Source organism: Rhinatrema bivittatum, chromosome 9 (assembly GCF_901001135.1).
Source record: "Rhinatrema bivittatum chromosome 9, aRhiBiv1.1, whole genome shotgun sequence".
In the NCBI taxonomy this organism is placed as follows: Eukaryota; Metazoa; Chordata; class Amphibia; order Gymnophiona; family Rhinatrematidae; genus Rhinatrema; species Rhinatrema bivittatum.
Genome location: NC_042623.1, coordinates 119,761,602 through 119,788,343, shown reverse-complemented (window position 1 = coordinate 119,788,343; position 26,742 = coordinate 119,761,602). Strand labels below are relative to the sequence as shown.

General features: G+C 39.7%; 1 protein-coding gene across 8 annotated transcripts in view; it reads right to left on the bottom strand.

Moving 5' to 3' along the window:
- The window catches only part of USP15 (ubiquitin specific peptidase 15), a 401,393-nt gene that overhangs the window by 183,352 nt on the left and 191,299 nt on the right, over positions 1-26,742 (bottom strand). For 6 of the 8 annotated variants that reach the window (XR_003858618.1, XM_029615760.1, XM_029615761.1 and 3 more), the window contains one exon: positions 23,611-23,755. Coding sequence is in view for 5 of the 8 variants with exons in the window: in XM_029615760.1 (XP_029471620.1) it covers positions 23,611-23,755 (145 nt within the window). In the remaining 3 variants the exon portion in view is untranslated. Of the gene's footprint in view, positions 1-555; positions 739-23,610; positions 23,756-26,742 lie in introns of those variants that run through there. The other 2 variants (XR_003858619.1, XM_029615765.1) reach the window with 2 other exon arrangements.

The following is a 26,742-nucleotide window of genomic DNA, read 5'->3' as shown; positions in this document are numbered from 1 at the left end:
GCCGAAAAAAGGAGGAAACTTAAGAAATGACCAATAAATCTACTTTGGAGGCTAAATGGAAAGAAAAATGAGACTGTGAGGTCCCACGATGAATGAGTCCTGCTTCACAAGATACCTGATGATCCAGCAAAGGCAGTAAAGAGAAGATCCGCAACCTGTGGCCTCCAAGGAAAAGATAAGAATGAAGGAGCACCAGTGTGGATATGAGGTAATAACATGGTAAATATACCAAGCAGGGCATGTTCAAAGTTCTAGAAACTTTGAAGTAAAAGTTCATGCTATGCTTCATCTGATGTCACCCATGTGCTAGGACTATCATCTTGCTTGTCCAACCTAATCTTGATGAACACAATTTAAGACACCCCAGGTAAATCTATATCTTTAGATTATTGCAAAGACCTAGCACACTTTGCTAGCTTCTTGTTTTAACCTTTGTGTACACTCAGCACTCCATGGGCTAAATGACTTATTGTCCTTTTAAATGCAAGTTATCATCTAACTCCCTGAGTCACAGTCTTTCCAAAGTGAATATTTTTTTATCATCTTTCTACTCACTCAAAATATGATATATGGTCCAATCCTTTTAATACATCAATATTGTTTCAGCAAAGTGGTAATCAAAACTGTAGGCCACATTCCAGGTGTGGTCATACTAAGGCCTTCTATGAGGTAATATCACCTCCTGATCCAAACTGTCCATTCTTTATATAGCCAACATGAGATCTTTCCAATGGCAAGCTATGAGAGAGGATGCAAAAAGGAAAGGGACTCTTACTAACTGCATTTTGCCCTAAGTACTCTGTCCTTCCACTTATTCATTTTATGTGTGCTTATAGTAAACAATCTTTCTAGCAGCACAAATGAATGGTAAAGTATACATAAGGATTGAGACAGATGTTTGCAGTAGGCATAGAAATTTGTCCAAGATACCATATTTCATAATGCTGTGCAATTTAGAAATAATATCAGTTACAACCAGACTATTCCATAATTCAATTTGTATTGGCTTTGTGTTATAGTAGAATGATATAAACAATGGATCAAAATTATATAATGAATGGAAGACATTTTCCTTTACTAATGGCTATGGGTCTTTTAGATATGGGTCTGTAGTGAGTGTAATAGGCAACAGCAGCAAAAAACTAAAATGAAAAAAAAAACCCTTGATGTAATGCAACCTGCAGATAAATAAAATTACATTTAAATTTAGGATGCATGTACCACATGTTTAGCTAATGGTCTGTTATCTACAATACTGGGCAAAGTAAATACAGACAGGGTGATACAAAAAATTGACATAATTGATTTAAGTATAGTACATTAAGTAAAGGAATGCCTTACCCCAAAATTAATAACTCAAGTGGGCAGCAAAGTAAGAATCAAAAACAATAGGAGTAGAGGCAGTTACAGAAAAAGTATGGCTGTAGGTCACAAAAGAATGTGTGTTTTATGGAACTAGCAGAATGCCTATAACTATCAAAAATATGCAAACAATGGGCCAGTTCACTAAAGGGTTTTTCCCATTTTGTATATGGGAAAAATGCTTAGCACATTTGGCTTAATGTGCTTAAGGCAGATAATAGATTTTGTAAAATCTGTGTTTTTTTCTGCATTTTTATAGACCAAGAAAATTTAATACAGAATGAAGAGAGGAAAAAACAAATATCATCCAGTTAAAAGCAAATACTATAAACTATATAACAAAGAAAAAAAAATGTCAAGGCCCCTTCATCTTAGGGCCTGATTTACTAGTTTTACCCATTCTGCATCTAAGGGCGAACAAACTTAGTATAACATGCCCTTAATGTAATATTTTTATCTTCAAGTCAACAAAAGCAGAAGTGGAAGAGTATAGGATACATAATTGACTTGTTTGAGGTATTTTTAATTTATATTTTAATTATTATTCTGCTTGTAATCTGCTGTGAACAGGTGCTGGTAAGATGAAGGACTAGAAATCTTGCAATAAATAAATAAATATATATATATTGATTGACAAGACCAATCAAAAGAAAGCTGTTTAACTTTTCCAAATGTCTAGGTAGTGAAGTTTACTAAACATTATTAGATTTATCTTTCAAAAGGCCCAACAGATGCTATGGGTCATAAAAAAAGTAAAGCAATTTTCTTATTACTTCAATAAACATTACAGAGAATTATATTTCATAATGAAAAGAAAATAATCTGCTTCTATTCTCTAAAGCCTCCAAATGGAAGCTTACAATTTTTTTTTGTATCTAACTAAACCCTAATTAGTTTTATGGAAAGTAACATTTTCCTGTCATTGTGGGGTAATTTTATCCCATATATCCACATGCACAATCAGAAATTAGTGACCATAGTATTAATAGAGTACAAACGGTTTATTAAACCTTAACAGAATCTTTAGGTCATCTTTAACAATATATTATGGGGGCAATAATGAAATTACTCTCATTGCTGGAAACTCTGAATGTACTTTTTATCCTCAGGCTTTGCTCCAATAATCAATAATCATTGCCCCTGGAAAAATTATTCTCAGAGATTTGCAACTGATTTCTCCGTGGACAATTTCTCCATTAGAAATACATGTAGTTTTGAATATAAAAAACTGTGTAATATTCTTGCACAGTCCATTTTATCCCTGCCCCCAAGAACACCTCTTCAGAATATGGAAAAAATTATGTACATTGTTGAACAAGGGCACTTTTACTGACATACAGGGAGGCCAATATTCAAAGAGCTCATTTTCACAGGTAAAACTGTTTTACTCATGAAAATGGATATTTCCTTTCCTGCAATAATCTTTATGAAAAATGATAAAAAATTTTAGACAATTTACGAGGTCTTTTTAAACACTAACAAAGTAGCAATTTTTCCAGCAGAGATCAACCACCACAATCTGGAAGAGAAGCCAGCAACTCCCTACTACCATCTTGGTGGACAAGCCAGTGTTTCCAAACTTTCACTTGAGACACATTGTTGTGATGTGATCTACATAGGCAAATCTTTAGCTATCTTCACATCTTTCCCTGGTTTTCCAGTCAAATGCCTTTAGGCTAAGAGCTCAACTTCTACTTTGGCTTGAACCACTCGCAGCTATGGTGGATTTTGTAAATGTATAGATCATTTAGAGCATTGCTGATTTTATGGAGTATTTTAGATGATGCCCATCAATCATTCTTTCTGTTCATCAATTAGTTATCCTCCAACTTCAATGAGGAACAGTTGCCATTTTATTAGAGACCACCAGTTTTTCTACCTGGGATTGTAACTGAACCAAGTACTAAAGCTGGCAATGCCAGCAACATCCAGCAGATTGAAAGACTGTGTCATTGGCCACCTGAAGTCATGTAGATTAAAAAGTCCAGGTTATCTCCTCCACTTTTATAGTCTAGAATACCTGGTTTCCTGTACTTCCCTCCCACTGACAGGACATAGTGCATGGAGGATAGCAATAGTATTACTCTTTGGAGCATAGGAAATCAAGATGAGCCCATCAACTCAAAAGATTTAACAGAACAGGTCTCTTGGATGTGCTTGAATTTCTTGATCAATGTCTGCCTTTTTTTTTCCAGTTTTTCTGCTAGGTGCGTGCTTGTAAAAACTGTCATTTACTATATTCCACCCAGACTTGCTTCAATGGGTAAACAAGTAGCTCTATAACTTGGGTCTTGGTACGTTTGAAAAGGTACCACAGATTGCTTTGCCCAAGAAGATATCCCCATTCAGGGGATATGTTGCTGCTGCATCACAGGAACATTAAATCTTCAATCCAAATTTGTAGATTTGCTGGACATATATGTCTGAAGTGACTGCACCCCCTAAAAGCCACAAGCTGCTCATCCATTGTAAAATGGATACCTAGAACAATACATTTTCAAGAAAAAAAGGAAAAGATAACCTAGAATCAGCCCAAAAGAATAAGCAAGAGAGGAGAAAAGATGAATTCTTCACTAGAAAGGACTGTAGACCATTACACTTCCAAGTGAAACACTCTACCATGAGAATATTGTAGACCAGGGGTTCTTAACTCAAGTCTTCAACACCACAAGCACTTTTTTCCCAGGATTACCACAATAAATATTCAGATGTCATTGCAAATATCCTATGAAAAATGCTATCTTATATAGCCTAGTTACCCTAAAAATCAGACTAGTTTTCATCTTTCCAGGACTGAGGTTGGAAAGTCTTGTTGTATACCATACATTTTGCTTGTATTATACTGTAAATTACAATATAAAATATAAACAAAGTGGACCTATGTTTGCATGTGTTCTGTTCAAATATTCATGCTTTTGAACAGGTCAACTATGCCATCAATGAACTATCAAATGAAAACAATAACTACTGCATCAACAAAACCCATATCTCAAGCACAAGTTTTAAAAGTGTACATATGAAAAAAGTCCACTACAAATTACATTAATGAGCACCCAGAATATTACAATGCTTGGCATTGTAATATTCTGACAAAAAACATTTTAAAATCTGAATACATGGGTTTGTGGGTTTGACATGTTTGTGGATCCTTGGTTGCTATATTGATGACTCCTCCCATGGGGAGGAGCCCCATGGGGAAAATACAGCAATAGGCTGTCTCTACAGTAACGACCACAGAGAGAATGGAAGCTTTATTATACAGAAATAGGCAGTGCTCCTCAGCCAATGGAGTAGGTCTCAGATGATAAAGTTCAATCCAGGCACTGTGTTCTATCAAATACAGAGAAAGTCTCACCAGAAGCTGGGAAGTGAGGGGTCCGGTAGTGGTCCGCAGAGCGGGGTAGGCTGAGAACCCAGTCACGGTTGATGTGGTCAGCAATGGTAGATCCGGTAGTGGTTCATGGAGTGGAGTACGCCGAGAATCTATTCTGTGGTGAGACAAGGCAGAGAGACTGAAGAGTGAAAGTACTCACGAAGGCTGGTAGAAGTAGGAGAGGTGACCTCTGCAGCGCGAAGGTAGAGGATGAGGCAAGGCCCAGAGCCAAGATGTCCTTTGTAGAAGCAAGTCTCCCCAGAAAGTAGACAGGCATGAAGCAAGGCCCCCAGGGAGCGGGTACCTAGGGTCCTGATGAAACTGGGTAACCTCGAGAGTAGACAGGAGCGAAGCAAGATCCCTGAGGAGCAGGTGCCTTGAGCGTCCTTGCTGGAACAGCGTAACCCCGGAGGGTAAGAAAGAGCGAATAAGGCCCCCGAGAAGCGGGTACCTGGAACGCCCTAGTGTAGCCAACGTAACCCCGGAGGGTTGTAGGAGCAAGAACTCAGAGCGGAACGCCTCTGAATGAAGTCGAAATTAGCTGGAGCGGAATCCTTGCTAACTGATAGCTGGATTGGAGATCGGAGGCTAAGTACCCGGAGGTAGTGATGCCTTGCGGTGGGGACGCCCCCGAGGTTCTCACCATGATGTATTCAAAGGGGAGGTGACACGTTCGTGCCCTAGGTGACCTCAGTGTAAGAATGGCGAACGCAATCGCCCATGCCGGTTCGGGGATGCCAGAGAGGTCGGCGAGGAGAGGCGGAGGCAGCCATCTTGCCCAGAGAAGAGGAAAGAGAAAGAAAAGAGGTGAGACAGAGAGGGCACAACACACATCTGGGAACCACATTTAGAAATTTGTGATTTGGAGATTATGGAAGAAAAAGAATGATGTCAAAATTAAAATAAAAACTGGTATCTAACTCCCAGGGTAAAGCATGGATTTAGAACAATGAAAAAAACATTTCCCAACTGCCTTAGAGATAGGGAAAGAGGTATCAGGGGTTTTGGAGAACATAGGGGCCCTGGGAACAGACGTCCTGAGAGTAGAGAGGCAGGACTTTCAGCGCACATCTGGCTTCTCAGATGCTATATACTTGGAAGAGCAAGGGTCAAAGGAGAAGGAGGAGTTGGTTCTCTGGGAGAAGGAACCAAGCATGGAGACCATGGAGAATTGAAGCCATGAGACTGCAGATACTCCAGAGGAAAGTTTTGAGACGGAGGGAAAGGAGCCCATGGAGACTGATGATACCTTTTGTGCTGAGGAGAATCAAAGAGGCCCAGCTCCAGGTACGAGTTATTTTCTTAAAGTCCATTTAAAGAGTTTTTTCCCTTGGTTCACATTTCAGAATTAAGCAAATATTTATTTTTTGGTAGCCCCAGCTGACTTCTCTAGGTGGGTGAAGTTTTCAGGAGGATGGCTACACAAAATCGACTAAAGTAGATCTTCTTTCACAATTTCACCACCATGAGAAGAGAGTGAAACAGGACCCTCCATCCCCATCCAAAATAGCATCCAGAAAAGATTTGATAGTTCCTTGTAAACTATAATGTCGGCGCTTTTACAACTCAAGGACCTGATCAAAGACAATACTAATACAATGTCTGAACTTAAAGCAGATATGGTTATATTCAAGGCTGATTTACTTGAAATGAAGGGAAAGTCAGTGGTTGCAGAGGAGAAGATTGTACAAAACATGAAATGCATTGTGGCCTTGCAGTGCCAAATGAAGAGAATTGTGTTGCTGGAGAAAAATCTGGAAGACCTCAATAATCACTCTAGGAGGAATAATATTCGCATCTTGGGACAGGGTCCCAGAATGGGCTGGGGAGACTGACGCAATTGGATTTCTTCAGAACTTCTTACTGCAACTGCTGAGCCTGGCCTTCATTCAGCCCTTTGAGACTGAATGGGTGCATTGGTTCCCTTCTAATCAGTCTCAAATGACGATGTACCCATGACATTTAATTTTGAAGATCCTTTGATATCCATAGGCTTTGGAAATGTTGCAAACAGTGTGTCTGAAATCCCCCTTACAATATGAGGGTAAGAAGATCCTTATTTTGCCAGATTTAAATAAGACCATCTCTCAATGGAAGCAGCTTCTTCTGATGCATGGCCAACTAAAAACCTCTTAATAATTGATATAGCCTCCTATACCCAGCATGAATGCGGGTGACACTGAACAATGTGACTAGGAACTTTGAGGATCCTGAATTGCTTCAGTCTATTTTTGCAAGAGATGTTGGGTCATGTGATGGATATCCAGTGAGATTTATCTTTTTTTGCTGGCTTCATGAAGAGTAACAGGCTTAAGATGGATTTATGATGCTGGACTGCCAATGGGGTGGTGCCCTCATCGGACTGATGATCTTTATTTTTGCAGTGCTGGATGTTGGACTATCATTTGTGATTTTTACTTGGCGGTGATTGCGTTTTCAGTTATGGTCTGGTGCAGATGTTTGCAGTCTGTGTGGTTGTGGTTTGGGGGATTTTCTGTATCTATAGGGTAGATTTGCTTGTGGGATTTGATGGATTTGCTGGGGTGGTTGTATTTGTGGACTGGTATGTTTGTAGGGCAGTGGGCTGTGTAAAGTTGGATGACTGGTGCTTCTCAACTTGAGCGTTTCCGTTATGATTAATAAGTGACACTGTTGTAGGGATATGGGTCCATGGGAGCTGGCACGGTCCATGGAGGTGAGATCGGGAACTGCTGGTATGATTCATTTGACTTTATATTTGTTTCATGCTGGGGAACATGGGTATTTTAAATGTTGTTTTTCATCATGTGCAAAGGAGCGAGGAACTGTTGCTGGTATGCTGCTCATTGGGACTCAGGTATATTGATTTTGTTGGGTTGCAGTGTATTTTCTTGCTGTTTGGGTTGACTGTTTTTCTGTGTATGTGGATTCTGCATATTCTGTTGATGGTCTTAAGCTTTCATGTATACTTTTGTTTTTTGTCATATTTATATGCTATTAATCCCAGGCCTGACCAATATTTCTATTTAAATTAATTTTTTATACATTTTATCTTATATTTTTCAATATTCAGGAAGTATATCAACCCAGTGTGCCTAAGCACCAAAGAAAGATGATTGGAGGGGGAAAAACCTCAGACAGCGCACCCTAAATGTCATAGACCTTTTATTGGTGCTCACGGCCGCAAAGCTGCCATCATGGGAAAAAAATCCCTTCCATTCAAGACCTTTAAGTCATTTATTTACATCGTTAATTCCAAACTTTTCTTCTTCAAAACACAACGGTCCAAAAGTACTTCTTTCAAATGTGGTCGATATAAACTCCTGTAATCCCAACAAGCAACACAGACATGACCATGTTTCGCAGCTCCCGCTGCTGCCTCAGGGCACCCTACGTCTTGATTCCAATGCCTCAGATTATATTAAGACAACTATGTATAAAAGGCATGGTGCATCACTATATTGGAAGTTTATTTTCTTCTTTAAGGACTGGTAGAAATGCTAATCAGATACTTTCTTCATTGATTGCATTGAGTAAGGTCTCTGAAATTGACCTTATCATCTAGCTTGGAACCAATGACCTTGCTAGAAACATGCAAGCCACACAGAGATTTCCACACTCAGGGCAAGCAGATTAGGTGCATGGTGAAGAGATTTGCCTTTTCAGAAGCATTACCTCTTCATGGAAAGGGAAAGGATAGGTCAAGCCATATAAATTTCAATGCATGGCTCAAAACCTGGTGTAAGGAAGAAAGTTTTGGATATACTGAGGGGCCATATATGGAACAGTAAGAGGCTCTATGTCAAAGATGGCTTACATCTGTCTGTGGCAGGAAAAAAGTTCCTAAGTGAAAAATTCAAATCATATACCATAAGGAATTTACACTAGAGGGTAGGGGTGGCAAAAGGAAACTGAAACATCACCCCGAACATCTCCAAGAAGTGGGGGAAGAAATGAACAAAAATCAGCTAAATAGGGCAAAAAAAATGTCCAAGGAGAGAAGCTGGAAAGCTATGAACACAAATGCCCATAGTTTGGGCAATAAAATCTCAGACCTGCAGGCTCTAATGGTGGAAGCAGATTTAGATACTGTTACTGTTACAGTGACATGGTTCACTGAGTCTCATGATTGGGATACAGCCATTCCTTGCTATAACTTGTTTAGGAAGGACAGAGTACAGAAAAGGTGGAGCAGCAGCTCGTTAGATCAGAAACAATATCCAAGTAACTGAAATGCAAGGGATGTGGCGTAGGGAGGAAGCATTATGGGCTGCCCTAAAAAAAGAAGATGGTTCTTCCATTTACATTGGTGTAGTCTACAGGCCTCCAAACTCAAGCAGAAGAACTGGACAGAGATCTGGTTAAAGACATCCAAAAGGTGGGAAAGAAGGAGAAGTGTTAATAGTTGGAGATCTTAATCTGCTAGATGTGGATTGGAGCGTCCCATCTGCGGAACCTACAAGAAGCAGAGAGATAGAGGATGATTTTCAAGGGACTCTGTTCAAAACAAATGGTAATGGAACCCATGAGGGAGGATGTGATACTTGACCTGGTGCTCTCAAATGGAGATAATGTCTCAAATGTCCAAGTAGGTGCCCATCTGAGTACCAGTGACCATCAGACACTATGGTTTGATATCGCAAACAGGATACAGATAAGATGCACGCAGACCCGAGTTTTGAATTTCACAAATACAAACTTTGTCAAAATGAGAATGTTCTTAAAGGAAGAACTGGAAGTCTGGGAGAAAATGAGTGAGGTAGAACAACAGTAGGCCAAACTGAAAGGAGTTATTACAAAAGCAACAAATCTGTATGTTAGAAAAGTAAACAGTAAGAGGAAAAAGAAACCAATCTGGTTCTCAAAGGAAGTGGTTGGAAAAAAAAAAAAAGGCAAAAAGAACAGCATTCAAGAAGTATAAATGATCTCAAAAAGAGGAACACAGGGAAGAATACCTGGTGAAACTGAAGGACACGAAGAAAGAAATCAGGAAAGCAAAAGGTCAAGCGGAAGGATTGCCAAATAGGTAAAGTATTAATCGTCTGGGAAAGCTTTCTCTTCCAACAAGCTTTCCCAGACGATTAATTTTACGGTGACGAACAGACTTCCCAATTCCTAAGTATCCTAATTACCCTAATTATGGACACTGCATCAAGTACTAATTTTAGAATCTGCTACTGGACAATTACCGTTGAGCTCAAAAATTTACTATATTTTATATATATATTTGGCATTGCTTATATTTATATTTATTGATACGTTAAACAGTTAAACTGTCTTTATAAAATATTATATTGCTTTATTTATTTCCAGTTAAACTATTATTACTTTATTTAGCACTATGTTAAATTGTCAATCAGTTATACTGTTCCATATGTTCCTCGGTTCCATGTAAAGCTCCGCTCTCTGTTGAGCAGTTCTTCGTTTTATGTAAACCGGATTGATTTGTAGTCCATACAAGAACTTCGGTATATAAAAATTAAAAATAAATAAATAAAGTGAGGTGACAAAACATTTTTCAGATATATCAGATAAAGAAGGAATATCCGTAGTCATAGTGAAATTGAAAGGTGACAAGGAACAATGTGTGGAGAGAGATGAAGACATGGCAGAAATATTAAACAAATACTTCAGTTCGGTGTTCACTAAAGACGACGCTGGAGAAGGACCCTTGCTCATAGACAAGAACGTAGATAGGAATGGGGTAGACGAAATTCAGCTTACGGAATAGAATATTTAGGAAGAGCTAGGCAAAGTGAAAAAGGCCATGGGGCCGGATGAGCTACATCCCAGGATACTGAGAGAGCTCCGATGTGCTGGTGGATCTGCTGAAGGACCTATTCAATAGATCCCTGGAAACGGGAGTGGTTCTGTGGGATTGGAGAAGATCGTTGGTGGTCCTGCTTCACAAGAGTGGTAGCAGAGAGGAGGCTGGAAACTACAGGCCAGTTAGTCTCACATTGGTGGTGGGAAAGTTAATGGAGATGCTGCTGAAGGAAAGGAAAAAGAACTATCTACAATCTGGTGGGTTTCTGGACCCGAGGTAGCATGGAGTCACCAGGGAAAGGTTCTATCAGACAAATCTGATTGATTTTTTCTTTGATTGGGTGACTAGAGAATTGGATCGAGAAATAGCACTCGATGTGATCTACTTGGATTTCAGCAAAGTTCTTGATATAAAATGAGAAACTTGTACATGAGTGCTAAAAGTAGTGGCATGGGTTACAAATTGGTTGACTGATAGGAGACAGCTTGTAATGTTAAATGGAACCTACCCTGAAGAGAGAGCCGTGTTAAGCAGGATGCCACAAGGATCGGTGTTGGGACCAGTTCAATACCTTTGTGAGCGACATTACCAAAGCAACAGCAGGTAAATTATGTCTATTTGCGGATGATTCTAAGATCTGCAACAGAGTGGACACATTTGAAGGAGTAGAGAGAATGAAAAGTAACTTAAGAAAGCTGGAAGAGTGGTCAAAGATTTGGCAGCTGGGATTCAATGCCAAGAAGTGTAGAATCCTATATCTGGGATGCAATAATCCAAAAGAGTTGTATGTGATGGGGGGGGTGAAAGACTGATGTACATGGACCAAGAGAGGGATCTTTGGGTGATAAGTGTCTGGGGATCTGAAGATGGTGAAGCAATGTGACAAAGAGATAGCTAAAGCTAGAAGAATGCTGGGCTGCATAGAGAGGAATAACCAGTAAGAAAAAGGAGGTGATGATGCCCTTCTACAGATCCTCACTTGGGAGTTTTGTGTTCAGTTCTGGAGCCTAAGTGGTATCTTAAAAAGGGCAGAGACAGGATGGAGGTGGTCCAGAGAAGGGCAATGAAAATAGTGGGGGGTCTGTATCGTAAGACCTATGAGGAGAGGCATTGTGTTGCTCTAGTCTTTCAGACTCATAAGTTGTGGTCCTCCTGACATAGCCCCTGATGCGAAACACGGCCGTATCGGGGTCCTTGTGTGTACTATGGTTTTGTGACTGTATATTTAAAAAATATATGTACCACATCTGTGATTGCATGCACTATAAAAAATCTATATTGCTAAGATATATTGACCAGTAGATTGTTGCTACACATTGGGGCAGATTTTCAAAGGGTTAAGTGCGTAACCCCGAAAAACTGCTCCTGTGCGTGCCGAGCCAATTTTGCATAGGCTCGGCGACACAAGCAAGCCCCGGGATGCATGTATGTCCTGGGGCTTTGAAAAAGGGGCAGAAAGGGGGCAGGGCCGGGGGCGGTCCTGAGTCCTCCGGCACAGTGGCCATGCCGGGGGATGATGTGTCAGCAGCTGGCTGGCATACGCAAGTTACACCTGCCGGAAGCAGGCATAACTCCTGAAATAAAGGTAAGGGGGGAATTTAGGTAGCGTTGGGGGATGGGTTAGATAGGGGAAGGTGGGGGGGAGCGGAAGGAAAGTTCTCTTCGAGGCCACTCCAATTTTGGAGCGGCCTTGGAGGGAACGGGGAAGGCCATTGGGGCTCCCCTAGGGCCCCAATGGCCTTCCCCGTGCACACAATGACCTTGCGGTGCACAAGTGTGCACCCCCTTGCGCGCGCTGACCCCGGATTTTATAACACGCGCACATGTTATAAAATCGGGCATACATTTGTGCGCACCAGGTAGCGCACACAAATGTAGGCCGCGCGCGCAGGTTATAAAATCTGCCCCATTATTCTTTCATTGTATACTTCAGAACTTGACAGCCCAAATAAATACTGGATCGGATATTTCTTGAAGGGCAGGAGAGTAGAAAAGTATTAAGTTTAAAGCATATAAATTGACCTATTTTTATAGTACTTCTGAACTTCTGCAATACTGTAAACTAGTGATAACTATTCAAATACAATAAGTTGCTGCCCCAAAGAGCTTACAATCTTAGTACTAGAGACAACAGGAGATAAACCGATTTGCACAAGGTCACAAGCAGTGTCAGTGAGAAGTATGATTTCAACCCTGGGTTCCCTGGTTCTCAGCTCATTGTTCTAACCAATAAGTCACTCCTCCTGTTTTTTTTTTCCTTTTAATTTTTTTCCAACAGGTGAACAGTGATTATCGGTAACTGTACAGAAGATGCATAGGAACAATGTACTTATTTTTCTGACTGCCACAACATTTAAAGAAAGAAATGTCAGGTTCACTGAAAGCAATGTTAAAAAGTAACACTGAATTTTAATTTCCTGCCTCAGGAGAGACCTACCATTCCCTTAAAGGGTTGGTTTCTCTTCAGAACAGTTACTCAACTTTTTTGACCTTGTTGCAGGATTTTCTCTGCTATCAGTTCACATATTAATTTAAAAGTTATGAAATTAAAAGTACTCTTTTCATTTTATAACAAATATACTTTCTATAACCTTTGTTTTTAAAACATTGCATTAAGTAAAACATACAATGTAGAATATCATTACATACAAACTGACTAATGTGCATACATTAGCACTCATGATGCTTTCCTATCTGTTCTTTATATCATTTAAAATCTATCAGGCCGATATTCATAGATCGCTGAATGCTTCCATTTAGTTGCGTAAGTTTTAGCTGAAAATAGAAGCCCAACTAACTAGAGATGCCTAAACTTAGCCAACTAAGGTTGAAAATCAGATTGGTCCCCTAGTTCTGAATGAGGATTGGTGCTTTGGTTGATAGTGCAGTGAATAAATATTCAAGTGCTGTAAGCTACTGCAGCTACGGCAGTATTTTAAATGACTAGCTAGAGATGGGAAGAAAAGGTAAGCCTCAAACATCCTCCCAGCTCAGCTTGAGCTTCTGGGTGGGTAGAGAGAAGGATGAAGGAAGGGGGGAGTGTCACTTGTTTAGTTTTGAATTAGGCAGGTGGGAAGAAGAGTTCTGGGAAGTCCTCAGATGCTAAATGCATTGTATAATTAGGGGAGTGGTAAGACCCTCGGCCTACTAGGTCTATACTTTGTCGAGTAGGGGGGGGGGTCTGGGGTACCCTTGGCCTGCTACCTTCCTCCTCCTTTCCAAATTGTAAAGAAAGGATCATGGCAGCCAAATTAAGGACTGGTTTAGCAGTGCCTGGATTTGGCTGCCCAAGTTAGGCGTCTAGCACTGGAAAACAGCTCTAGGTGCCTAACTTTCTCTCTCTGACTTGATCCCCACTCCTTGGCCATGTATACTTTTTTTTTTAATTATTTATTGAATTTTCAGAATATTACAAGTAACTCTTGTATTTTGTAATACCAGTTTAACTGATTACATTTTCTTAAACTTGTTAAAGCAATATATTCTCAGATAGCAATTCTAAACAAATCATCTACTGTTATAAAACAAAGGATAAAACAAAGTGAAACCTCACTATCATGAGCGATTAAATTAGGTAAACATAGAAGTCATAAGAAATAGTGCATTTTGCAACCCCTCAATTTACTACAAAGCCAGTACTTTATTGGCAAGACGACATTTAAGATTTTCTGGATCTGTAAACATATAGTTTTTACCCTCTAACTTGATGACACATCTACAGGGGTATTTAAGCATTTGGAACCCTCCCCTGTCTAATACTTCTTTCCTTAATTGCAAAAATTTCTTCCTACGCAACTGGGTAGACTTTACCAGATCGGGAAAAATCCATATTCTTTCTCCATAAAACGTCTTTAATCAATTATGAAAAAAGAATTTCATAATATTGTCTTTATCAGTGATAAAGGCAAATTGAATTAGTAATGTCCCCCGTGTTTTTACTTCTATTTCCTCTTGAGACTTTTGCAAAAGGTCAGAGATATTTATTGAACTATCTATAGGGGATTTTTGTTCTAAGGTTTCTCCTTGTCCTCCACAAGTGGCTGATTTTGTTCTAACTTTTTTTTTCTAATTCCTAAATAGCACTTTTCTGGGTTATTAAAGACTTGTGATAAATACTTTTTAAACAATTCTAGAGGACCCAACTTCTTTATAATTGGGAAATTGGTAACCCTTAAATTCAATGATCTTATTGAATTTTCTAGATTAAAAATTTTTCTACTAAATTCCCCTTCTACATTAATTTGATGATTCTGAACTTCTTCAATTTGTAAAATACATTTATCTAACTCCTACATTGCTCTTTGTTGGTCTTTTAACATTTCAGTATTTTTAACAGAGGAATTATTGGTTTTCATTACCACATCAGTCAAGTTAGCTATTGAAACATCTAGTTTAGCTAAATAATTCCAAAGGTTTTCTAAAGTTATATTAGCTGGTTTCGTCATCACAGTACTAGTAGGTTTGATTACTATTTCAATATCTTGTGTTTTTCCTTAAGGAATTTATCTATCTTCAGAGTGCTTGCCTCTTTAGGAATGACATAAGAACTTCCCAAGACGCTCAGATGTGCGGTATCTTGGGTCTCTCGCTCCATTGATTTCAAAACTTTAATATTTTGGTTGTCATCTCCCAACAGTTCCAGAGTACTTATTACTTCATGCTCTTTTCCTGGCACTACTAACAGGGAATCCCCTACTGTGCCAAGTGGTGGAGGTGTTGCCGGCACCCCTGGGCTCAATGATGTCTCCTTGACCAAGGGAGAAGGGTTCCACTCCATACCTTCTCCTACAATGGTCTGCTCAACAGGGGATATAAGAGGTGAGCCTAGCCACTCTGAAACAGTCCTTCGCCCTGGCTCAACTGTAACCTCACCAATTGAAGGCCTTAATTTGGCCTTCCTTTTGGTGTGTGGCATTTTCACCAAAAGAAACATAACAAGGAAATAATGCCAAGAGTATCAGGTGATATAAGAAGGCTATAATGCATAAAAATGCGAGAGATTTCACTTTTTGGAGGCTTCTGAAGCAGGAGGAGATAAATAAGTTAGAGCCTACCTGAAGTAGAACCAAAACAACTTCACACAACAGAAATCCATAAAGATCTTCCAGATGAGAGGGAGCTTTCAGGCAAAATCAGGCGAGATCCAGGTGAAGCCAGGCAAAGCCCGGCATAGCCGCGCGCCACTTAAGCGCACGCGGATTTAGCTGCGCGCCGCAAGTAGGCCGATTAAATGGGCCAACTTCCGGGTCCCACCCCTCAATGTCAGAGGTTCAGCTGCTAGTTACCGTCGGGGCAAGCAGAGTGAACTCACCCCTGGAATCAAACAGCTGCTAGGTAAAAGTTCAGCTCCTTAGATGCAAATTCAGCTCCTTCTCAGGAAAAATAGCTCCTTCTGCTCTCAGCCTCAAATTCACAGTCCAGGGTTGACCGATTAAATGGGCCCACTTCCGGGTCCCACCCCTCAATGTCAGAGGTTCAGCTGCTAGTTACCGTCGGGGCAAGCAGAGTGAATTCACCCCTGGAATTAAGCAGCTGCTAGGTAGAAGTTCAGCTCCTTAGATGAAAGTTCAGCTCCTTTTCAGGAAAAATAGCTCCTTTTCCTCTCAGCCTCTCCATGTACACTTTTAAGGAGCCTAAATTTAGGAACTCAGTTGGAGAATTTTTCAAGTAGTAAATCTAAGTGTCTAAGTTAAGTACAAAGATCTTTTCAATATCAACTTCTGATATTTATTATCACTGTCTAAACTATGAAATTTCCAACTGATTTATATTTCTTTCTTGCATAGCATAACATTAAAGACCTTAATTTAGTAAACATAAAAAATATCTACACTATTACCTTAATCATTTTTCTGGGTGATGTGTGTGTGTGTGTGTGTGTATATATATATATATATATTCTGAGCTAGAGAGAGATTCTGAGCTAGAGAGAGATGGGCCTGTTTGGCGTCATCTGACGACATCACCCATGTATCATATCTAATTCATACTTTTGTCTCCAGAGAACCCTGCTTATGGTGTGTGTGTGTGTGTATATATATATATACATATATATATATACACATATATATATCTAATTCATACTTTTGTCTCCAGAGAACCCTGTGTGTGTGTGTGTGTGTGTATATATATATATATATATATATATATATATATACACACACACACCATAAGCAGGGTTCTCTGGAGACAAAAGTATGAATTAGATATGATACATGGGTGATGTCGTCAGATGACGCCAAACAGGCCCATCTCTCTCTAGCTCAGAATGATTTTCACTTTTGAGCAAACACAGGAGTTCTCATGCGTGTGCTGCCTCGTGAACCTAATAGCCCATTGTAGTGTTAAGTTTTAGCTGGGTAGTTGCCTCTGCAAGGGTAGAGAGGTATTAAATATGGCTAATTCATCCAGCTGACTACGGAGAACCCCATTCAAGGTAAGCAAACTTACTTTCTCATCAACAAGCAGGGATGAATTAGCCATGACGTGGGGAGTCGCAAGCTGAGGGCTGCATAATGGAACACTTGGTATACGACAATCCAGTTTCCTCTTGGAGAGTGGACTACTGGGTGAACAGCCTATGCAAAACTGGTTGTCCAAAATTACTGCCCCTTCTTAAGAGATTGTCCAAACAGTCGTGGGATGTAAATTCATATATTGATGACCAAGGGGAAGTTTTGCAGAGATCTTCAATGGAAATAGCTCTTAGGTGAGCAACTGGAGCAGCCATGGCTCTTACTTGATAAAGCTTAACAGAGTCTGCAATCTGAAGGTCAGTCAATGCATAACAATGCATGATATAGTCCGCTAGCCAGTTGGACAAAGTAGGCTTGGCAACAACCAAGCCCAGTCTGTTAAGATCGTATGAAACTAACAGCTGCAAAGCCGGACAATGTGGTTGACGACTCCTAAGATAATAGGCCAAGACCCTCTTACAATCCAACGAATGAAGAGCCTTCTCACCTTTGTGTACATTTAGTCTTGGAAAGAATGTGGGCAAAACAAACAATAGCTTGATTCAAGAGAAAAGCCAAAATCGGCTAGCCAAAAAGTTAGGGTGAGTAAGAAGCACCACTTATGAAAAAACTGCAGGTACAGAGAGTAAGGAACCAATGCCTGTAGTTCACAGACTCTTCTAGCCAAACTGATAGTCACTAAGAACACTATTTTCCAGGAAAGAAATATTAAAGAGGCTGACTCCATTGGCTTGCAGGGAGGTTTCATCAGTTATGCTGAGATCCCATGGCATAAGAGGTTCTGAATACCAGAAGCCCTTCATGATCTTAGACACTAAGGGATGAACTGATAGTAGTTTCCCTTCCACTTGAGGTTGGTAAGCAGCAATGGCACCAAGATGCACTTTCACTGATGAAGTACTGAGACTGAAAGAAGAGAGAGAACAAGTACTGAAGCAGGTCCTTAGGAGTTCAGGCAAAGGATCCAGGGAACTCGCTTGGCAACAGATCAAGAAATGCTTCCATTTAAATCCATATACCCTCCCTCACTGAAATCACAATATTCTCAACCTTCTTTAATAATGCCAAGGAGGATACTACCAAGCACAACATCCATGCCATCAGGTTGAAGGAATGGAGGTTTGGGTGACACAGGCGACCCCCTCCTGTGTTAGCAGCACTGGGTTGGCTCCTAGAGAGCTCAGAGAACAAACCAACAATTTGATGAGATAGGAGAACCACGCTTGTCTGGACCTCGCTGGTGCCATAAGCTGGAGTCATGCCTGATTCTTGAGCACCTTCTAAACTGTTCTTGCCATCAGCGGAAGAGATGAAAAAGCTATACAGCAGTTCTGCATACTATTGCAGTAGAGAAGTGTCTGGAGTGAATCTGAATTTGCTTCAAAGAATACAGCAGAACTTTTATACCTTTCTGCTGTTTTCCGATGCAAGCCTATCTATATGTTCAGTAATTTTGATTTTTATGATAGTGCCAGGAAAAATGATAGAAACTGATGTAAAATTCACTAAGTCTGTAGGTTCATGCATCACCCTTGGATTCCTTTATAAAAAATTGTTTCATTGGCAACCATCCAGTCTTCAAGTAAAATAGACAATTTTAATGACAGTTTGCAAATCAATAGCAGGTCTGCAATTTCATTTATTAGGTTTTTTTTGGCACTCTGGCATGAATATCAGGTGGTCTGCTACTCTTTAGCTTGTCAATTTGCCCTATTACATCTTCCAGGTACACTGAAATTTGTTTCAGTTCCTCTGAATCATCATATTTGAATATCATTTCTGGCAGGGGTATCTGTAACATCTTCCTCAGTGAAGAATGAAGCAAAGAATTCATTTGGTCTCTTTGCTATGGCTTTGTCATCCCTAAGTGCCCCTTTTACCCCTTGATCATCTAATGCAGGGGTCGGGAACCTTTTTGGCTGAGAGAGCCATGAATACCACATATTTTAAAATGTAATTCCGTGAGAGCCATACTAACGACAACCCCCCCCCCCCCCACCCTCCTGACCCCCCCTCAAGACCTACAAAATTAATTTACTACAACCCTCTACTCTCCTGACGCCCCCCAAGACCTGCCAAATTAATTTACTACAACCCCCCACCCTTCTGACCCCCCCAAGACCTGCCAAAAGTCCCTGGTGGTCCAGTGGGGGTCCAGGGCTCGCAGACAAATCTTTAATAAAAAAGTAAATATCTAACAAAACTCCCCACCTTCCTGCCGCCCCCCCAAGACCTCCAAAATTAATTTACTACAACCCCAACCCTCCTGACCCCCCCAAGACCTGCCAAAAGTCCCTGGTGGTCCAGCGGGGGTTCAGGAGCGGTCCGGGAGCGATCTCCTGGACTTGGGCTGTCGGCTGCCAGTAGTCAAAATGGCGCAGGCGGCCCTTTGCCCTCACTATGTCACTGGGGTCGACCAATGGCAGCGGCAGCCCCTGTGACATAGTAAGGGCAAAGAACAGTCGACGCCATTTTGATTACTGGCAGCCGACGGCCCTTTGCCCTTACTATGTCACAGGAGCTACCGCTGCCATTGGTCGACCCCAGTGACATAGTGAGGGCAATGACAGCCCAAGTCCAGGAGATTGCTCCCGGACTGCTCCTGGACCCCTGCTGCACCACCAGGGACTTTTGGCAGGTCTTGGGGGCGTCAGGAGGGTGGGGGGGTTTTGTTAGATTTTTACTTTATTAAAGATTTGTCTGCGAGCCAGATGCAGCCATCAAAAGAGCCACATCTGGCTCGTGAGCCATAGGTTCCCGACCCCTGATCTAATGGTTGAACCGACTCCCTCACAGGCTTTTTTTTTTTACTTTGAATGTACCTGAAAGAGTTATTATGAGTTTTTGCTTTTCAAATCGTTTTTGCCTTCTTGATCAATGCTTTGCATCTAACTTGTCAGTGCTTATGCTGTTTCCTGTTTTCTTCATTAAGATCCCTTTTCCATTTCTTGAAAGATGTTTTTAGCTATTACATCCTCTCTCACTCCACTTTTAACAATCCCACTAGTCATTTAGAATTCCTTCTGCCTTTTCAAATGCATGAATACATCTGGTCTGGGCTTCCAAGATGATATTTTTAAACAAGGTCATGCTTCTTAACCTTTGCGGTTGCTCCTTTCAGTTTTTTCCTGTTTTCCTAATTTTATTATAGTCACCCTTTTGAAAGTTAAATACTGTCGCAGTAGTTTTCTTCAGTGTTCTCCCTCCAGTTAAGTCAAATTTGATCATGTTGTGGTCACTACTACCACGTGACGCCAAGACGGTTACCTCTCATACTAAATCCTTTCTCCTACACTAAGGACTAGGACTAAACAGTTTCCTCTCTTGTGGTTCTTGTACCAGCTGCTCCATGAAGCAATTCTTTATTTCATCTAGGTACTTTACCTCTCTAGCATGTCCTGATGTGACATTCACCCAGTCAACAATGGGGTAATTGAAATAATCCATTATTACTGTGCTGCTGGATTTTGTTAGCTTCCCTAATTTCTTTTAACATTTCTTTATTTGTTCATTCTGGCCACGTGGACAGTAATACACCTCCACTGCTATTTTATTCTCCTTTTCATCTGGAACCTCTATCCATAAAGATTCAATATTGTAATTTATTTCCTGGAGAAATTTTATCCTGTTTGACTCAATACCCTTTTTAATATATAGTGCTATCCCCTCCACCAATTTGATCCATCCTATCATTTCTATATAATTTGACCCTGGTATTACAGTATTCCCATTGGTTATCCTCCTTCCACCAGGTCTTTGAGATGCCAATTATATCTACCTCTTCATGCAGCATTATATACTCCCATCTTATTTTTTAGACTTCTAGCATTTGATTACAGACATTTCAAAGTATGTTTTTTGTTTGTATTAACAACCTGTTATAAGTTGACAGGGATAATTTAGAATTTTCTGCTCTGTCTGCTCTTTACTTAAAGGCACCTGCACCACTTTTACGAGTATAAGATTTTGGGAAGAATGTGTACAAAATAATAGCTTCATTCAAATCAATTGCAGAAAACACTTTTCGCAGAAACTTAAGATGAATGCAGAGCACCACCCTGTTGTGAAAAAATTGCAGGTATGGAGAGCTTGAAACCAATGCTTGTAGCTTGCTGAATCTTCTAGCAGAAGTGATAGTGAGTAAGAATACCACTTTCCATGTAAGAAACTTGAAGGGAGCTGACGCCAGTGGCTCGTAGCAGGGTTTCATCAGTTGTCCTAGGATGACATTGAGATCCCATGGTACAGGTGATTTCATAAATCTGAAATTCTGTATGCCATGAGCCCTTCATGAACTTTGGTACCAGAGGATGGATGTTGTCTTCCCATCCACTTGGAGAATGTTAAGCAGCAATAGCACTTAGATGCACTTTGACTGATGATTGTATTGAGACCCAAAGAAGAGAGGAAGAAAAAGTACTGAAGCAGATCCTGAAAGAGTTCAGCGTGCCTGCTTGACACCAAGGTCAGAAATGCTTCCATTTATAGCTGCATACTCTTCTGGTAGATGGCTTCCTGGCTGAAATTACTATGCCCTCAAGCTCCCTAGATGGTGATAATGAGAAAACTACTAAGCAGTCAACAACCATACTGTCAAGCTGAGGGAGGGGAGACTCAGACAACAGAAGACACTCCCCTTGAGTCAAAAGTGCCAGGCTGGTTCCCAAAGGGATTGGAAAATGGACTGATTGATGAGCTAAGAGAACCATACTTCTCTGAGCCAAGACAGAACAATAAGACAAGTGTGATTCTTTTTCTGCTTAGTACGAAGCTTCATTATTTGTGGAATATAAATACTAATAAATAAATAAAATATACCCCAGTACTTAAGTACCTTCTACATCATCCTCGCCACCAAAGAAAATGGAGAAAAGAATACAGCAGATCTGCATTCCACTTGAACAGAAAAGTACCCAGCATGGATCTTAACTTGCTCTGAGGAATAGAGCAAAATCTGTTCTGATGCAAACAAACTGATTGACTGTCCACCCCATATATAATAGCCAGTTCGTCACACCATGAGGGGTTGAATAACTGTGCTGAGGTGATCTGCAGCATGCTGGAGACTCCAGAAAAGTAAGTTAGTTGAACAAAAGATCCTTGACAGAAAGACCACTTCTAAATTCTCTGAGATTCCCTGAAGAAGATGTGAGAATATTCTGAACGTATCATAGCCTTAAGAGATTGATCTAGATCAGACATTTCATTGTCAACTAAGTCCCCTGAGTTTGGAAGGAGCCTGTGTGCACACCCCTCCTTTTGGTGGCTGCATCCATTGCCAGCGGAAAGGGACACCTATTTCCAGGACCCTTGCTTCTAACCATCAACGGAGGGACATTTTCGCTTTGCGGTTACTCTTACGGCATATGACGAGCTGGCATAGCTGATCCCACTCAGAGCGGAGGCCCCAGTGAAGAACTCATATTCAGTCGAGTCATGGAGACAATATGCACTGCTGCTGTCAAAGGCTCAAGAACAGCTATGATTGCTTGGACCTGGACTTGATCTTGCTGCAGCAAATTATGGACCAGCACTCATAGGTAATTTATTCATTCCAATAGGAGGAATGCTTTATTTTTCAAAAAGTCTATCCATGTCCCGAAGAACATGATTCTCTGGGCAGGGAAGAGGTTCAACTTGGAAAAGTTGACTATGAAACCTAGTGACTGAAGGTGCTGGATAATATTCTGCAAGAAGTCCCACACTCCTCTTTGAGAAGATCCCATCACCAGCCAGTTGTCCAGGTAGGGGAAGAGAAATTGCATGAAATGTTTTTTTTTTTGTGATAGTGGTTATTGTCTTTCTACTACAGTGAGAGAAGAAGATTCTCGAAATATCAATGATTAATCTAGACTGCTAGATTTACTGAAGTGAATTTGAGATGAAAAAATTAATCACTCAAGATGAATGTACCAAACATGTGCATCAGTTAGTTTTCACAAACAAAATAACCAAATCATAATACAATTTTCTCATGTGGCTTCAAAATATGAAAAATTATCAACACACACCATTATTATGTATCTTGTAAAAATGAAATCTTACATCTTAGTTATGAATAATATGGTTATATACAAAATGCAATATTTTGTGGATAACTGATTTAAATCTGATTTAAATCAAACCCCCTCTGATCAGATGATGAAAGTCTATTCTTTTTATGGCTTAGTAGGGGATTATCTGCTTTGTAATTTTTAGTATGCCGCTAAAAGGTAATGTAAGGAAACATGCTAAAAGTAAAATGCAAGCTTTGTCAATACTTTTCTTATTGGAGTTATAAAATACACAAAAATTATATGAATTATAGATTGTTTTTCAAGTTCTAACTCTTACATAACATTATCCACCATTTACTACTCATGAACCCTCTCTACCCCACGATACTTCTGAATTTGTTTTAATCTTACTTTTCTTTCTCTGTATGTTAGGTTATTCAGTTTATTGAAGCAGCATCACAGGGCCCTTATCAATTTATAGATTCATTTAATTTTGTTATAGGTTTTTCTAAGTTTGATGAATATGCTAGATTTTCAAGATGTTTTTACCAATACAAATTTATATGCTAATTTAATGAGATTACTGATGTAGTAATATAACATTCCAATTTCCCATCCACAATTCAGCCCACTTATGTGTTGCTCTGAAGCACCTACCTGAATTGCTGAATTCATGAAACACGTATTTCCCAAATTACTTAAGCCACAGAGACCAGGCTGTTCATTGTTACTTCCTGACTCTGAATAGTCATAGTTCTTATAAGAAGTGTAAGAAGGGAGGCAATAGTTTGAATTTTTCACACTGAAAGAAAAGAAAATAATCTTTCAAGATGCAGCCACATATAACTTATTTCAATATTTAAGTCATACTTAAACAAATATTTGTGAAAAAAATAGCAATCAGGTTTTGGCTATACTCTTAGAAATATTAACTACTTCTAGTTATAAATCTTAAACTCTGGCATAAGAAAATCCAATTTAAGCCCTACATCATTTAGTAGGCTATAACATCTCTACCGTTGAATGAAAGAACTGGTTTCAGAGCACAATTTGCCCTCCATGGCTTTACCAAATTGAAAACAATCAAACTTCAAACACCACCCACAGCAAGATAACATTTTATTAATGTCCATTTTGCATTCTGCTGCTTTGACAGAGTCCTAGTAAGGAGAATTCTAGAATGGTAAGGAAGAGTTCTGCTTCAGGTCCAGGAGACAGAGAGGAGATGGTAAATCATTGTGACATCGCTGCATTAAGTAATCTATTTATAGGTTCTCCACTAGGATAGCATAGTTCAGCATTCACATGCTGAAAAAATAATGTAATAATTAATGAGCAAAAAGCCTGATGCATAATGTATGCTCTCCCATTCATTTTGTATGGATAAAACCAATGCTAAATCTAGGCCTAAACGTTTTATCAGTAGGTCCTAGAATAACATTCCTTTTTATGTAAAAACAATGTATAGAAATCACCACTATGATCACATCACTACTATGTTAAAGTTACTTTCAAAATTTCTGTATTCTTGCAGAATGTTAAGGGTGGTAGGTAATGTTCACTGTTATCCAGTTAAAAAAAAAAAAAAGGTTGCCCATGGTTGTGCAAAACCTTGTCATCTAATGGAAACCCTCTCTGGTTTCACTGAGATTGATGCATGTTACCTACAGTCAAATGAAGAACAGACTAGTAAATCCCTACATCTGGCAACAATTTTTCAGCAGATGAAAACAGTATTATATAATAACCTTATCTTCCAAATTAAAAGAATAAGAGAAAAAAAAACATTCTACAAAGTTCTAGGACATTTATTTCAATTAAATGATACCTGCAGTTGTGGACACTATTATCATGAAAATTATGTTAATACTTTGATAACCAATGTCAAAGTCAAAGGCATCTAAACAAAAAGAATAGAAATATTTCAGAGAATGTTACAAAGATAGTACAGAATTTGTACTATAACCTCATACTGATAGACTTAATGGCCTAAATATATATTTCCTAGGAAAGAAAAAAGAGGAAGCGTGAGTATGACAGATATTAAAATACTTAATTAATGCATAATCAATTAAGGGCAAAACTTCTATTTTATGTTACAAACTTAACATTACTGATTTATTCTGTATAAGATAATCTTGGCTAAATGAGTTTTCTTTTTTATTACATAATCATACCAACCAACTGTTACAGCAAGAAGTATTTTTCATTTCTAGGACTGATATCCAGCAACTATTAGGCTCTGCATGCCTATTAAATAACCTGGGGAAAAATGATCTTATGAGGCATTTGCTGATTTACCAAGCACCCTGGAATTCAGGGACCTCACTTTTTTGCTCTAATGAAGGCAATTACAGAGGCAATTTAAAAAAAAAAAAAAAAAAAAAAAGTTTCACAGTTTGTTAATTCTGGGAGACTTTAACCTACATATTGACTCTAATCTATCAGGCTGAAAGAAAGATATTATGTGTGCTATGTTTGACCTAGGTTTAATTCAGTTGGTCACTAATCCAACCCACTATGCAGGTCATATTTTAGATTTCAATTTCTGCTCTGGGAAACCAGAAATATCAAATTTTCTTACCTGGGTTATCCATAGAGAACATTATTAATTTGCCATGGGTGACATTGTCCGATGGTGTTGTCATGGACCCAGCTCCCAGAGCTCAGTAAATATTTTAATGAATATGTATGTGTGGAAGTTCCTGTGCATGTGCTACTCCTGGAAGAATTCTGCACTACTGTGGAATGCAGATGAGCCAGTCCATATGTAACACTAGCCAATTGGACAGAGTTTGACATCGGTCCTTCCAAATATATTGGGATCAAAAGATATGAACAGTTGAGAAGCTTGCTGGAAAGGCTGAGTACTGTTTAAGTAATATGCAATGACTCTTACAGCCCAAGGAGTGAAAGGACCACTTTCATTTGTGCACATGTGGTCATCAAAAGAATGCAGGTGACACAATAACTCGATTCATGCGATATGCAGAAATCACTTTTGGAAGAATCGTGGGATGAGTTTGATGAACCATTATATTATGGGAAAAAAAAACTGAAGGCATGATGAATTTGTAACCAGAGGCTGTAGTTCACTTACTCTTTGTGCTGAAGCAACAAATACCTTCCAGATGAGGAAACTTAAGCCCACCAACTTGAGAGGTTCAAATGTTTTATGAGTTGTGCTAGGATTTCACTGACATCCCAAGGCAATGGAAGTTTACTGATTGGAAACTCTGAATGCCACAGCCCTTTCAATGAACTTCGATACTCAAGGGTGAAGAGAGATCAGATCTTCATATACCCGCTAATATGCTACAGTGGCACTAAGATGAACTCTGAAGAGGTGCTAAGGCCTAAAGACAAGAGGCAGAATAGATACTGAATCAAGTCCTTAGGGCAACAAATGAAGGGATTCAGCTAGCTGGTCCTACAAGTTGAGAACTTCTTCTATTTGAAACCATAGGATCTTATGGTTAAAAGTTTCCTTGTAGAAATCAGAACATCCTTCACTTCTTTGGAAAGGAGAGAGAGAATACTGAGTGTTCCACATCCATGCTATGAGGGCTAGCACTGACAGGTTCAGATGGCAGAGCCTGCCTTTCTCCTGTATGATGAGAGTTGGAGATGTTCACAATGGGTGAATCAGAGACTGAATTGATAAACAGACAAGATATGAATACCACACTTGCCATTGCTAGGTATATGGTATGAGGATTATACTTGTCTTGTCCCTAAGGTCCTTCTGGACAGTCTCAGCAATTAGAGGATCTGGTGCGTACACAGATT